The sequence below is a fragment of the Carcharhinus amblyrhynchos genome, chromosome 9 (genome assembly GCF_965287045.1).
Source record: "Carcharhinus amblyrhynchos chromosome 9, sCarAmb.v2.hapA, whole genome shotgun sequence".
NCBI lineage: Eukaryota > Metazoa > Chordata > Chondrichthyes > Carcharhiniformes > Carcharhinidae > Carcharhinus > Carcharhinus amblyrhynchos.
In genome coordinates, this window is record NC_137332.1 from 72,053,966 (window position 1) to 72,069,597 (window position 15,632).

Sequence of the window (15,632 nt, forward strand, 5' to 3'; positions counted from 1 at the left end):
TTCCTCTCAACCTCTCCTCATTCTTCTAAATTCCAGAGAGTATAGGCCTAAACTGTTTAATCTCTCTTCATTCAGCAAGCCCCTCGTCTCTAGAATCGATCTAGTGAACAACCTCTGAACTGCCTCCAATGCCACTACATCTTTCCTCCAATAAGGAGACCAAAACAGTGCAGAGTACTCCAGGTGCAGTTTCACCAATGCCTTGTATAGTTGCAACAACACTTCCTTGTCTTTATTCTATTCCTTTAGCTATAAATGGCAACATTCCATTTGCTTTCTTTATTATCTGCTGTACCTGCATGCTAATTTTCTGTGATTCATGAATGGGATATCCCAGATCTCTCTGCATCAGAGCATCCTGAAGTCTCTCCCCATTTAGGTCATAAGTTACCTTCCTGTTTTTCTGACCAAAATGCACCACCTCGCACTTGTACACATTCAACTCCATGTGCCACATTTTAGCCCACTCTCCTAACCCATCTGTAACCATTTAAGGTTCTTTCTTCCTCATTGCAATTTACTGTCACACCTATTTTTGTGTCATCTGCAAATTCGGCTATTGAGTTTTTGATGCCTGTATTATGTTGGTTATTGTAGCTTAGTTGTTGTCACGCTCCAAGAACCAGAATGAACACTCTTTATTTGATGTCACAGGTTCTAAACTGTCTTTTCTTGCTTCCCCTATAATACTTAATGCCTATTGTCAACTCCAGGCACCTGTAGTGCTAAATCATTTTTGTTTGCATCCAGCCATCTGTGTCACACAGCAGCTATTTTGGTATTTATACTTATTTCCATGGACCAAGCTGCAGGGAATGAAAAATTGGAGCAGCCAGTGGGCATATTCAGTCATTCCCACTGTTGCAGATGCTTGAAGCAAATTATTGACTAATGCTGTGAGTGCCTGTTCAGAAGTTCTGAACAATTTTGGCTGTTGCTTTCTTTAACTAATGACATACTGAACATGGCCCACTACATTTGCCAACAGTTTTGTGCAACAGCATTAACTGTCAGTTAGATGTTTTGTGTTTTGCCTATTTGGTCCTATCATGCCAGAACACTGCCATAACTGTTGTCGTTGAGCTTTTCACAATATTGCATTTGGAACCTTTTAGGAATGGGTCTCATTTTTGTTCTGCTTCATCTGGCTCTAGTAAGAACATGCTACTTATAGTGACAATTTTATTTCTCTGATTGTCTAATGGCAGATGGCATTGATTCCTATTAAAATTAATTGCATTCATGTGGCTTATTTGTTAGCCTTGACTCAGCCCAGTCAGAGAACTAAATTCAAGTTTCATTCAAAAGATTTAAGCGTATAATCTCGCTGATTTTTCTCAGTGCAATGCTCGACAAGGTGCTGCTCTGTCAGAAGTGCAGTTTCAGATGAGACTTTTCCACAGGAGGTCCCCATCTACTCTCTCAAATGTGAAGGATCCAATGGTACTCTTCAAAGAGCAGCTGAGGACTTTTTATCAACATATATCCTTCCTCCAACATAAACGATATTAATTGATGTCCTTGGGATCCTGTACACTGCCATGTTTTGCACAGTGTGACACTGACTATACAGTCTAATTGCTTATTTGACATGAGTTCACAGATGAGAGAGAGCCTCTTAAAGCTTGACTACATCTGACTGTCTACATCCTGCACTTCAACTGTGACTCCCATCATGCTGATCCACTGCTAATTCAGGTTGAACTCAGATCCACAATATCACAGAACCCAGTTTCACCTCCTAGACATTAAACTATAGGATCCGCTACAATTAAGCAATTAACTACTTGAGCCTGAGTTCTGCTGTTTAGTAAGGTCATTGCTGATTTGTGATCAAACTCTTCCCTCCCCCACCCCCCTCACCTTTGGCATGATCCAGCATCAACCCTCATTTTGAGATGAGTGGGGTCAAAGCTTATGGGGAGAAAAAAGGATTAGGTTGATCAGCCATGATTGTGATGAATGGCAGAGCAGGCATGAAGGGCCAAATGGCCTCTTCCTGCTCCTATCTTCTATGTCTCTGTTTGAATGAGATTTCCAAATTTTGTCTTCCTTTCCATATGAAAGTGTTTCCTAATTTCACTCCTGACAGATCTGACTCTAATTTTTAGGCAGTCTGAACTTCTTCAGCCAACAAAAATACTACTTTGTCTACCTCACAGTTCCCCTTTAAACTTTGATCAAATCATTTGATTGTCTAAATACAAGGAAATATAGCCCTGGTTTTTATAATTGCAAATATGAGGACACCAGGCATTAAGGCTCATTTTGAGTTAGCCACTTATGGTACAGAAGGAGACCATTTGGCTTGAGTCTGTTCCAAGTTTTATATTTACACATGTTTGCATCACTACAACTGTCACCAACATTACATGTAAAATGTGCCTCCTCTACCACTGAAGTCCTCATTCATGCTTTTGTCACTTTTTCAGATGCCTTAACCCCTTGTACTATGTGATCCCTGAACTTTATCTCATTCAAAATCTGTTGCTTGTTTTCTGATTCCTTTTGAATCATACCCTCACCAACCTCCACTGGTTTCCTATCCTACTTCCCGGAATCCTTCTGTTCCTTTGCCCATACCTAGCTCTGTAATTTTCTCTGGCCCTGGGGGACCTGTACAGAGATTCTGCTGATTTGATTCTGATCATCTTTGAATTCCATCTTCCCCTCCACATAACAATTGGCAAAAGACTCCTCGGCATGTTAGATCCTTCATCCTAAATTGTTCTGTGTGTGCCCACCATGAGCCTCCAGAAATCTTATCTGCCATCTGCCCGACTACAATGAAGTGCTTTGAAACATTTAACCACCATAAAGATGGGATGTAAATGCAAGTTCCTGTGTACATCCTTGTAAAAGTTTTTTGTGCAGTTTCTATCAAGTAAGTGATTTGCCCTTATTTTTTTCTGAAAGATGAATTTTATTAAGTACACATTGGGAAATTTTGTGCACTAAATATTTAATACCAGATTTTCACACAAGAGAGTAATAGCAGGGTTGGAATAATACACTGAAAAGTCTAGGCTGCCGTGTCATCTGAACACACAAAACAAAAAACCTCATGGATTTTTCCAGCAAAAGAGGGAAGATCTCCGCAGGAAGCAATTACTGCCCAGGGACTTCAGGGAGCAATTCTCCTACCTCCATCTCAGTGAGGAATTAATTATGCATCAGATCCACACTGCAAACTCCTCTCTCCCCACCACCACCACCCCCCACACGAAACCAGACATTCTGCAAAAAATAACCAGCTTTTTGGGGTCTGAGGATATTTAGCAGTAATTATTGAGATTATCATTAAAAAAAACTCATTCAACAAATAAACTTTTCCGGAGTTTTTGCACAGACTAATAGTATGAAGTTCACTAATTTGCATATAGATAACACTGCAATCTTGCAGAACCAATGGAGAACATAGGGTGACAGGCAATTCCTGGGTATTCTACACTGAGATTTGTCAGCTTCAGTGACTGGATTCTGTTTTGCTCTCCATCCAAAATCTGTTGTTTAAATATGACAAAACAAGCCCTTTGCTGTACATTGCATATAAGACAACCCTATTTTCTGGCTTCAAAAGTCATGGTTTTTCCATAACGCTTGTACTTTCAGTCCTATTGTGCTATGCTTATATTAGTGGCCTCAATTTTTCACCTCATAAATGCATTTTTTCTCCCTCCGATACATATAGTGCTGCACAAGAAATCAGACAGGCAATATGGGCTGTGTTGTGAAGATTTTATGCGGGTTTATAATGTAGTAGACCCCATGTGGTTAATGACAAAGAAGGCGACCACTGAGGCCGCACTGTTCACCTTTAGCTTTACCATACAAGTCAACCCTGTTTGGAAGAATTTTTCTAGGTTTCAAAGGACAACTCAGGCCAGAATTCTCTGATGTATGCCCTGCCACCACTGTCAGTGTCAACAGTGCTGAGGCAGCAGTGACCACTGCAACATGCCATTCATCTGTTCTTATTTCAATAAGTTGCATAATCAACCATGGGGTGGGAAAGAGTATGTACCACTACTTCAAAATATGTCCATGTATTGGGCCATTGTTGGGTAACCAAGTGCCACTTTAATCAGCTGTAAACTCTTTCTGTAGAATGCAATGACTTTTAATAGTCTTTTAGTATTTTTACTGACCGATCCTTTTCCTTTGTGCAGCCTATTTCTAGGAGGAGATGTTAATGAGAATGGCACTTCAACTAAGTGCTCCGACCAGCCTAAACCCCCCGAGAGTGGGAATTCAGCAGAGAGCATCAAGTCGGTCAGCGTTTCATCAGATTCCAGCAGTTTGGAAAGTGAAGAGCCCTGCACTTCGTACGCTTACGCTCAAGAAGGACCCCAGAAAAAGGTGACAGAGGCATTTCTCACAAAACATATTGTGGGAGTTCTTTGTACTTTGTACTTTGATTATCAATGGGATACAAGGGTGCTCACCAACACCTAACCTGATCACTGGTTCTGCCTGCCCAAACGCAGCATGCCTTTCTTCATGGGCACATAATATCTGATTGAGCTAACACACCTCTTGGGAACAAGCTATCGTCCTTAATTTGAATGTATTTAAGGTGACAGCCTCATAATTGGCTTCTGCCTGCAATATGCAACCCCAGATTACAGCACTGGTCAAAGTTTCAGATCTGCAGGTGAGACTTCAGTCTCAACAAAATTCAACCCATGTTGTTTATAAAGCCATCAGATGCCAGAAGATTTATAATTAACTGCATGGAATGCAAACTGATTTTGTTCATATGAAATACGAGCTTCTTTTGCATTGATTTTATTAAATATGTACAGAGGCAGATCCACGTCACAGTAATAACCAATATCATGAATTTAAGTTTGAAACATCTTTGATAGCGCAGGCTGATTTTTATGGTAAAGTTAACACACGGGCTGTTGTGACCATAACAACTTCAAGTGTGTAGTCCACAAAAACAGCACTTTGGATCAAAATCTAACAAACTACTCCACCAATAGCAACAAAGCAATGCAGCTCTGCTTGTACATCAGAGTCCCTCCTGACTGCCTGCTTTGTTTCTTTTCTGCACTTGACCTTTAGTTATTCTTCAGCATATTCTCCAACGGTGAGTGATATTTCTTGGGAGATTATCAATGACCTGGATCGTCACTTTTAGTAGAATATGTTGATGACTTGTTCCTTGGAAATTTCAGTAATTCAGAAGTTTTAAAATACCCTCCCTCTTTATAGATTCTCCTTTTTCAGTCCTTGTATTCCATCTCTCCAATAATGTTACTGCATTGCCAGTACCCTGCATCTCAAGATCTGCATTAGAGTGATTTGGCTTTTAATTCCCTTCTATCTTTCTGTGCCTTCTTGTCTCCTTTTCTGGTGCTTTGCCCCACCTGCACAAAGCATCACCACTGGATGTATTTCATTTCAATCAGTGTCAGTGGGTGCTGCAAGTGAGGAACCAGGTGAGGCAGGCAGGATAACATTCCTGTGAGTATGGGAGTGCTCAACAGTGTGTAAACCAAAATCCCAAAGGGACTATTTGACGATTTAAGCATAGCTTAAATATCTGAATGTAATGGCCCACCGGGCACTTATACATATGTGCTAAATGATAACTGCCAATGTTGGCTTGGCGACTAGTAGACATTAGATGGTATCATTCATCAGCATTGATTTTTAGCTGGGAAGAATCACAAGGATTTCAGTATAACTACCTCGAAATTGTGCATTCCTCAAGGCCAAACTGTTGTGTCCGCAATGCCCCCTCTTCTGAGGGAATGGCAGAAAGTTTGTGTCCAAATAGATGTAACGGGGAAGAAGGACCTGTCTGAAATATAATCATTGGCAATTTTTTTCTAAAATAATTCAGCAATCATCTGAATCCCTCTCTTCTGCGGACACCTCCTCCTCCTCGGGAATTACATTCCGAGTATCGCCGCCGCCAGTATCGCCGCCGCCACCATCGCCAGCATCGTCAGTATCGCCATCGCCGGAATCGCTGCCGGCAGTATTACAGCTACCAGGATCGCGGCTGCCAGGATTGTGGCTACCAGGATGGCGGCTGCCAGGATCGTGGCCGCCAGGATTGTGGCTACCAGTAGCATGGTCCTCAGTATCACCGCCACTTCCCAACCCTACCATGGTTCACAACCATTTTGCCTCAGTCACTTCCTACAATGCAGGTCCCATGCTCGACAAGCCGAATGAAGACAGCTGTATCATCTGGGTCAGCCTAGAGAATGACGATGGAAATCTATACAAAAGCGTTTTGGTAAGTATGTGGATTGTTTTCTTTATTCATGTTCATGCTGTATAAAGGTTGTTAATTTCTGCCAGTATAGACAGAAATGCAAAAGGACATTTATCTTTGAGGGCAAAAACTGGCCTCGGAACCATTTGTTACCGCACAGTCATACTCAAGATGACTTGTGTGACTGTGACCAGTGCTACTTCACTGTCTACTTTCCATGTCACTGAAGCTTTTGATTCCTGTGCGCTCTGACCATTTCAGCTTTTTCATAGAATGTTGTCGCATTTTGTGTGAGTTTGGAGCCTTTTTTTAAATGTCCTTATTCATTAACAATACAGAACACAACAAGATGTAGCACTTTAATATGTTTATTTAAGGGGTGAGCTGTGATTAATTTGTACTATTTCCTCACCCCTTGTGCAACAATGCAGTTAAGAGATACAAATTGAAATCTAAGTCACTTGATTACCGCATGACTAACTATGGGTAGCTCTGGTCCTCCTGTTGGCTAATTGACTAATTTTTGCCAGGCATTCCTTTGGGGCTTGCATGGAATTTAAAAGGATAGAGAATAGAAGAGAGCAAAGCAAAAATGGAGGTGGTGAAAGGGTACAATTTAATTACCAATGATAATTGTTTAATCACACTGCTTTTATCTCTTAACCGATTTTGTATCCATGTTGCCACTGCTTCTTTCATCCCAGTGGCTTCAATGTTGCTTGTACTGTGCAGTACTTTAGCAAACATCTTTTTGAAAATCTGAAGTACCTCACCTATCTTTGTACTAATCCTCTAGTCACTCAAATAATTTAGTGAAGTTAGTCAAACAGATACATGCAGCTGTCATTTGACACATTTTTTCCTAAACGATGAAGATGGCAATTAACTATATCAAACAGATATGCAGTCTCCAGATCTGATTGGAGGAATTTAGCCTATCATCTTCATTTGGACTGAGACATTTCGGGTGTGTACAAACAATTAATTATACATATTAGTTGTAGACATACCTCGTGTCTGATATTGCACCCAAGACGAGACAACCATTAGAAGTTGAAACTATTTCAATTCTGCTGCTGTTCAGGGCAGTCTTCCTGACCCAGTTTGGTTGAGCTATTGTAGAAATTATTTTTCACTTGAGATTGAATAAAGTCAACAAATTAAATTATTGTTTCAAACTGAAAATTTGCAATGCAGCATGCCTCATGAATGCTGAAAGGAATTGCCCCATTTAAGGTTTACTAGATTGGACTTGTAATCAGTATTGCCATAAATGTACAGAGACTGGGTTAGTTAAAATCTACTTCCTTTGAGAAAGAACATAAGAACATAAGAAATAGGAGCAGGAGTAGGCCATCTCGCCCTTCAAGCCTGCCCCGCCATTCAATAAGATCACGGCTGATCTGAAGTGGATCAGTTCCACTTTCCTGCTTTCTCCCCATAACCCTTAATTCCCCTGTCTATCAGAAACCTATCTACCCGTGACTTAAATATATTTAGCAAGGTAGCCTCCACCACTTCAACGGGCAGAGAATTCCAGAGATTCACCGCCCTTTGAGTGAAGAAGTTCCTCCTCAACTCTGATCTAAACTGCTCCCCCCCTTATCTTGAGGTCCTCTAGTCCTGTTATCCTTTCTAAGCGGGAAGAATCTTTCTACCTCTACCCTATCCATCCCCTTCATTATCTTATTCATCTCTATAAAATCCCCCCTCAGCCTTCTAAACTCCAACGAGTACAGACCCAGTCTATTTCGTCTCTCTACATAGGCCAACCCCCTCATCTCTGTTATCAGCCTAGTGAACCTCCTCTGCACTCCCTCCAAGGCCAATATATCCTTGCACAAGTGCGGCGACCAAAACTGCGCACAGTACTCCAGCTGCGGCCTCACCAGTACCCTGTACAGTTGCAGCAAGACCTCCCTACTTTTATATTCTAGCCCCCTCCGTATAAAGGCCAACATTCCATTCGCCTTCTTGATCACCTGCTGCACCTGCAGACTGGGTTTTTGCGACTCGTGCACAAGGACCCCCAGGTCCCTCTGCACCGTAGCATGCTGCAGCTTTTCACATTTTAAATAATAATCCCTTCTACTATTATTTCTGCCAAAGTGGATAACCTCACACTTGCTAACATTATACTCCATCTGCCAGGTCCTCGCCCACTCGCTCAGCCTATCCAGATCCCTCTGCAGACTTTCCACACCCTCCACGCAATTTGCTTTTCCACTCATCTTTGTGTCATCAGCAAATTTTGTCACCCTACACTCAGCCCCCTCCTCCTGATCATCTATATAAATGGTAAATAGTTGAGGCCCCAGCACCGATCCCTATGGCACTCCACTAGTCACCAACTGCCAACCAGAATAGCACCCATTGATACCAACTCTCTGCTTCCTATTAGACAGCCAATCTTCTATCCACACTAACACCTTACCCCCAACTCCGTGCACCTTAACCTTCTGTAGCAACCTTTTGTGGGGCACATTATCAAACATCTTTTGGAAATCTAAAAACACCACATCCACCAGTTCCCCTCTGTCTACCACACTAGTCACGTCCGCATAGAAATCCAACAAATTCGTCAAACACGACTTCCCCTTAACGAATCCATGCTGCGTCTGCTTGATCAAACCATTATTTTCTAGGTGCCTCACTATTTCTTCTTTGATGACAGATTCTAGCATTTTTCCAACCATAGATGTTAAACTAACAGCCTATAATTCCCTGCCTTTTGTCTGCTACCTTTTTTAAACAACTGAGTATCATGAGCCATTTTCCAATCTTCCGGCACTTTCCCGGAGTCCCGCGAATTTTGATAAATAATTACTAAGGCATCCATTATCACCTCTGCCATTTCTTTCAGGACCCTGGGATGCATTCCATCCGGTCCTGGGGACTTGTCCACCTTCAGTCCCATTAGTCTATCAAGCACTACCTCTCTAGTGATAGTAATTGCATTCAGGCCCTCAACTCCTCATCCTTCTATCTTTAATATCCGGCAAACTATTCGTGTCCTCCTCCGTGAAGACCGAGGCAAAAAACTTATTTAAAGCCTCAGCCATTTCCTCATTGCCCACCGCTAAATCCCCCCTCTCGTCCTCCAAGGGTCCAACAGTCACTCTAGCCAGCCTCCTCTTCTTTATATATTTGTAAAAACTTTTACTGTCATTTTTTATATTTAGTGCCAGTTTAGCTTCATACTCTATCTTTCCTTTCTTTATCACCTACTTAGTCATTCTTTGTTGATTTTTAAATCTTTCCCAATCGTCTAATCGCCCACTATTTTTAGCCACTCTGAACACATCAGCTTTTAATTTAATACTCTCCTTTATTTCCTTCGATAACCACGGCTGGTTATCCCTTCTCCTACAGTCCTTCTTGACCATTGGAATATATTTCTGCTGAGTACCGAAAAAGATCTCCTTAAAAATCCTCCACTGTTCTTCAGCCGTCCTACCAGCCGATCTGCACCCCCAATCTACATTTGCCAATTTTGCTCTCATCCTATCATGCTCCCCTCTGTTCAAACAGAGGACACAGGTTCAGGATCCTACTTTCTCATCCTCCAACTGCATCAGAAAGATCCACACAAGTTTAATCATTTTCTACAGAAGCATTCAGAATATATTGTGATAGTCTTTCATAATGGGGGAGAGGCTTTCTGATTCCAAAGATGTATGCAGAAACTTTTCTATCATAAGGTACCAATCCCACCAAGAATAACAGGAATCTTGGAATGTATGAAACATATGTTTCTCTGTTCTATCTGTCTTCACCAGATTACACTCTGACTATGCTGTAAGTGTGATGCCAACTGACAGAGATCCAGCTTGTGAATTCATAACATAACATTGCTATGTTTGAAACTGACACAAGTAAATTCTTTTCAGTGTTCAAATTGATAGTCTGTCATGAGGATGGAGCTGCTAAGGTAGATATGGAGCAATCTCAGGAGACCAAGCACATCTTCACTGATATGCATCCTGACAGGTTAATCAGAGTGGTGCGTGAGATCAAAGTCTGCACCAGTCACTGGACTTGCCCTTGGGCAACTGACCATCCCCAAGGGTTCTGCTACTAAATGACAGCATGAAATTCATTCTTATGAATGGTAGATCATCCCTTTCTTATGCTAGAGGATATTATCATGAATCAGAAGTGCAAGTTTGTCAATTTACAATATCTTGAATGTCTTGCAATTCATCCCGGAATGGGAGGATCTTTAATGATTCCACTGAATCTGCAGATTAAGAGATACAAAAGGTTGTAATTCTCGGATAAGTCAACCTTGGTATCGACAACTGCAAATTGATGGGATCTTGTACTGTAACATTGTTGCTCTTTTATATGTTTACGAAGAGCTTTGTTTCTGAGGGGCTGGAAAAATTGAATTTGTAAACCATGGCCTGCAGCTTAAAAGAAGAAAAGCGTGCACAGTCTCTCAATTGGGAAAACTCCCCAATTCTCTCAAACAAATACCCAGATCTGCCAGTGTACTTCATCTCATGGGATCAGCCATTTGCTGGACTGCTCAAACTTGAGCTGGGAGAAATGAGCTCCAGATGTAACATAGGACTGAACAAAAACCGAAAGGAGGTTGTTTTTAAAAAAATAACACTGCGGTACATTTTGGTCACTTCAATATCCTGTTTACCTACGCAAGTCCAGTGATTCAAAATTTGAGGTGAATATTAAGTTTCTGAACTCCATTCAGGGACTAAATGTTGCTTAATGTCGCAATCATTTTTATGAATCACTTTTAGATAAACATGAACTAATATTATATGTCAGATTGAGTATTGAGCTTTTAGCTCTATGAGCAATAAATGTCAAAAGTAAGCAAATGGTATAGGGGAAAAGAATGGAGCATTTAAATTGATTTTGTTTTGGACAAATTTATTTGCTTTAAACTACAAATATAGGTAAGTTTGCCCAGGAATCTTTGTGGTGAAACACTGGGCTCTGTTTCTCTTAGATATTTAAGCATGTTTCCTCACAAATGGATTTTGGTGCATTGAAGGCAAGTTTTTGCAATACCAGTCCTAAGACATTACAGTTGTAGAGATGGATATTATTTCTCTGTAATTTGTACAGTATTCAATACAATGCCACTATATATCTACTGAGTGAAAACAGCCATTTTTTAAGGGCTTGCACTTTTTTCATTATTCCTAAAGAAAAGTAAATATTTTTTCTATTTAGGTGACAAATGGAGATAGGACACCTGTGATTATCCAGAGAGCCATGTCCAAGCACAACCTTGAACCAGAACTGATGGATGATTATCAGCTCGTACAGATCATCTCAAAAGATGAAGGTGAGAGATGGGAATTGTATCTCAATTTATGATAAGTAGCCACCTTTTGGCAGCAGATTGGTGTTTTCTTTATGTTTCACCAAAAAGCTTGGAAAAACCATATTCCTATTATTGAATAGATCCAGTTTCACTCAGCTGGATCCAACTTGGAGAAACAAAAATAGTGCTTGAAAAACTCAGCAGGTCTGGCAGCATCTGTAGAGAGAGAAAAATGAGTTAAAGTGATACAGACTTGATGTTGACTCTTTTTCTTTCTCCACAGATTCTGCCGAACTTGCTGAGTTTTTTCCAGCATTTTGTGTTTCTATTTCAGACTTACGGCATCTGCAGTATTTTGCTTTCTATCCAACTTGGAGGAATTTGACTTTACATTCCTCAATAAGTAACAATTGCCTGGACCTAATGAAAGCAACGAATATCAACCAATTCTCTGAAAGCAATATTGTGTTGAAGGATGCACAGCTGGAGTTGGTTGCAAATAGTCGACATTATTCTGGTTTATTCATTCTAATTCAAGCTTTGTATTCTGTGGGGGGAGAAAAGATGCAAGAATCATTATTTTGAAACTGAAAGCCTTTTTACCTGCCTTTTCTTGGCCCTCTGGCAATTTAGCAATGAAACAAGAAAATTGAATGGGGTTTCTTCTAGTTTTCTACTGAGCCAATCAGCACTATCAAAATGCATGTGTAAATAACCTTATACATTTCCTTTGCTTTTCAGAGCTTGTGATTCCAGACACTGCCAATGTGTTTTCTGCTCTGGACCCTTCTGGGAAATTTTACTTTATTCTGAGAAACCGGTACTCCTGCAGATAACAGGTTAAGCTACAAATCCGGTCATGCTTGACACTACCCAAATCAGCGCATAGACTAAGCAAGGTTACTCTGTAAGGAGTGCCACTTTTCACACAGCTATACCTGTCGAAGCTTAAACAAAACACCACTTAGTACTGAAAAACCCTGCAATATATGTGAATAAATTACCTGACAGTATTTTACTTAAATTATTGGACACTATGGATAGCATTGTCCAAACACTTGAACGCATGCTTGTCTGCTTTTGAAACATTTTGTACATCAGCCCTTTTGAAAGAAGACTGTCAGATTGGATCCTGTCACCAGAGTCTGTTGGAGAGCTACAGACTTGATGAAGATCATATGCTTGTTGGAATTGGTGGAAGAGGAAAATGTTTTTGTTATATATGAATTGTGTGACTATTTGCAAATGAGCTGGCCTGGGGTTCCTCCACAATCACTTTGTAACCAGTGAACCAACTGCCATCTAGTTAATTGGCCGAATGATGACTACTTCAATGAAAGTAGTTGGATTGGCCCTTGAGCTCTTCAGCACACGTTTCCTGCCTTCCCTCTTTATTTTTCCAGCAGCTTATCCACCTTCTGGAATATACAGCATCAACTTGCCTTCAACGAAGACAACTGCAAGAAATTATGGAATAGTTTATTATTAATGAGACTCCAGGATGGTAGTCTGCCTCCCTGGTGCCAGGGTATTAGAACATAGAACATAGAACATTACAGCGCAGTAAATGTTAAATGCCCTCGGCCCTCGATGTTGTGCCAACCAGAGGAGGGGCTAAAAGAGGTGGGGGAGTAGCAATATTAGTTAGGGAGCATATTACAGCGGTGCAGAGGGTGGACAATTTAGAGGGGTCATGTAATGAGTCACTGCGGGTGGAGCTCAGAAACAGGAAGGGTGCAATCACTATGCTGGGGGTATACTACAGGCCACCCAACAGCCCACGGGAAGTGGAGGAACGGATATGCAAGGAGATTCTGGATAGGTGCAGAAGAAAATAGGATTGTTGTAGTGGGAGACTTTAATTTCCCTGATACAGACTGGAAAGTGCTTAGGGCTGAGGGTCTGGATGGGGAGAAATTTGTAAAATGCACACAGGGAAGTTCTTTGGAACAATATGTAGATAGCCCAACTAGAGAGGGGGCTATACTGGATCTAGTACTGGGAAATGAGCCCGGTCAGGTCAGTAGGGGAACATGTGGCAAATAGTGACCACGATTCTGTTGACTTCAGGAAAGTAATGGACAAGGATGAGTGTTATCCTTTGGGGTAGGGTGCTAAACTGGGGAAAGGTTAACTATAGCTGGATAAGGCAGGAATTAGTGGCCGTTGATTGGGAGAGGCTGTTCAAGGGTAAGTCCACGTCGGGCATGTGGGAGTCTTTTAAGGAACAGTTGATAAGGGTGCAGAACAGGCACGCGCCTATAAAAAGGAAGGATAGGAAAGGTAGGATTCGAGAGCCGTGGATAACCAGGGAAATTGAGGATCTGATCAAAAGGAAAAGAGAGGCGTACGTTAGGTCCAGGCAACTGAAAACAGACAGAGCGCTGAAGGAATACAGAGAAAGTAGGAAAGAACTCAAACGGGAAGTTAGAAGGGCAAAAAGAGGTCACAAAATGTTCTTGGCAGACAGGATAAAGGAGAATCCCAAGGTATTTTATTCATACGGTAGGAACAAAAGGGTTGTCAGAGAAGGGCCTGTTTCCTGTGCTGTACTGTTCTTTGTTCTTTGTTTGTACTACCAATGATATTGCACTTGTTTTGAATTGATGTTCAGCTTTATACTAGATTTATACTGAATTATTATTTTGTGTATATGTAATTGTAAATGTAAACCTTTTTGGGAAAAAATCTTTAAAAGCTGCAGAAGGGACCAGATCACCTGAGATATGAATACTTGTTTCTTTTTGTCCCTCATTTATCTTGTATTCAATTACTTAGAACTGCCATTATTTTGTGGGCTAGCCTACAATACTAAAAGAATAAGCAATATCCTTTCTGTGTGAATCTACAGACCTTAGTAGTCAGAGCATAAATTAGACACTAATTCATTGACCGCTTCATTTTTATGTAATCACTTCTCAGGTATAGGACAGCACTGACTATATATGTTCACTCATTAGATTTACCCCAAAAAAAACCCTTGAAAGTAGCAACAAATGCCAAGAATGTCTTAACAGTCTTTGGGTTTCTATCAAATTCAGATTTGCACATGTATAAATTAACCACCAGAAAAGGCAAGTGCTGAAGCACTTTAACATTTCAAGCATCTTCCACACATGATGCTCCAGTATCCTTCCCCCAACATGAATTGACGTGCCTATGAGTTGTGGTGAGGGGGGGCTTTAGGGAACTCACCACTTAATTTTTGGAGGTCCATGTATTTTTCTTGTTGCCTCCCATCAATCACTTGCTGCCCTGAAATAGGATTCACTAATCAGGCACAATTACACAAGACCACTTGTCACTAAAAAGGTTCAACATCTGTGCCAGCAACAGGTATTAGAGGAAATCATCTGCGTTATTTGTATATTTTTCTAAGTGCACACTTAAATATTTTCTGTATTCCTCACATAATTTGTTTTAAATAAAATGTTTCTAAAATTTCAAAACCTTCATGCTTCTTTCTTTTGAAATGGAAGGCAGGACCTGATAAGACCAGATATGTTATGTATCTACTTCAGTTGAGAGTTTACCTTAATGTGAACCATGCCATCTGGCATTATGGACAGTCCTATTCTAGAAACCAAGGGCAATGACTGATAACTGCAGTGTTCTCATGTTTTTGCAACAGCCGATCATGATCCAGTGGTCGATTGAAAAGCAAAATGGCTAACCTTCTGCATTAATCATGTACAAGTTGTGGTGTGAACACTGAATGGCCAGCTTCGGCATTTCCCATTTTTCTAATATCTTGCCCCATCCCGTGCTGAAATCTTTAACTTTTTGATTTGTTGTTGCCTTTGGTATATTCTCAATCTCTCCTTCCCAGCTCCATCTTTTTATCACTGCTAGGTAGTTCAGATTTAAAGTGGGTTGCCATGTGTAGGGGAAAAATCACAAAGATGGCTATCTGGCACATAAAGTTACTTGGGGAGAGAGACATTAAGCAAGCACTGACTTTTAGCGGACTATCCATAGCAGTTAGTTAGCATTGCTGCCTCACAGTACCAGGGTCCTGGGTTCGACTCCTGGCTTGGGTCACTGTGTGGAACGTGCACGTTCTCATTGTGTCTGTGCAGGTTTCTTCTGGATGCTCTGGTT

The 15,632-nt window shown here is 41.0% G+C and overlaps 1 protein-coding gene across 1 annotated transcript in view; it reads left to right on the forward strand.

Annotated features, from left to right (window-relative positions):
* The window catches only part of LOC145347934 (ral guanine nucleotide dissociation stimulator-like 1), a 92,350-nt gene extending 77,370 nt beyond the window's left edge, over positions 1 to 14,980 (forward strand). Inside the window, exons 24-27 of the mRNA XM_080195922.1 lie at positions 4,170 to 4,359; positions 5,855 to 6,256; positions 11,438 to 11,552; positions 12,273 to 14,980. Of these exons, the coding sequence (XP_080052048.1) occupies positions 4,170 to 4,359; positions 5,855 to 6,256; positions 11,438 to 11,552; positions 12,273 to 12,367 (802 nt within the window). The 3' untranslated portion in view covers positions 12,368 to 14,980. The remainder of the gene's footprint in view (positions 1 to 4,169; positions 4,360 to 5,854; positions 6,257 to 11,437; positions 11,553 to 12,272) is intronic.
* The last annotated feature ends 652 nt before the right edge of the window (positions 14,981 to 15,632 follow it).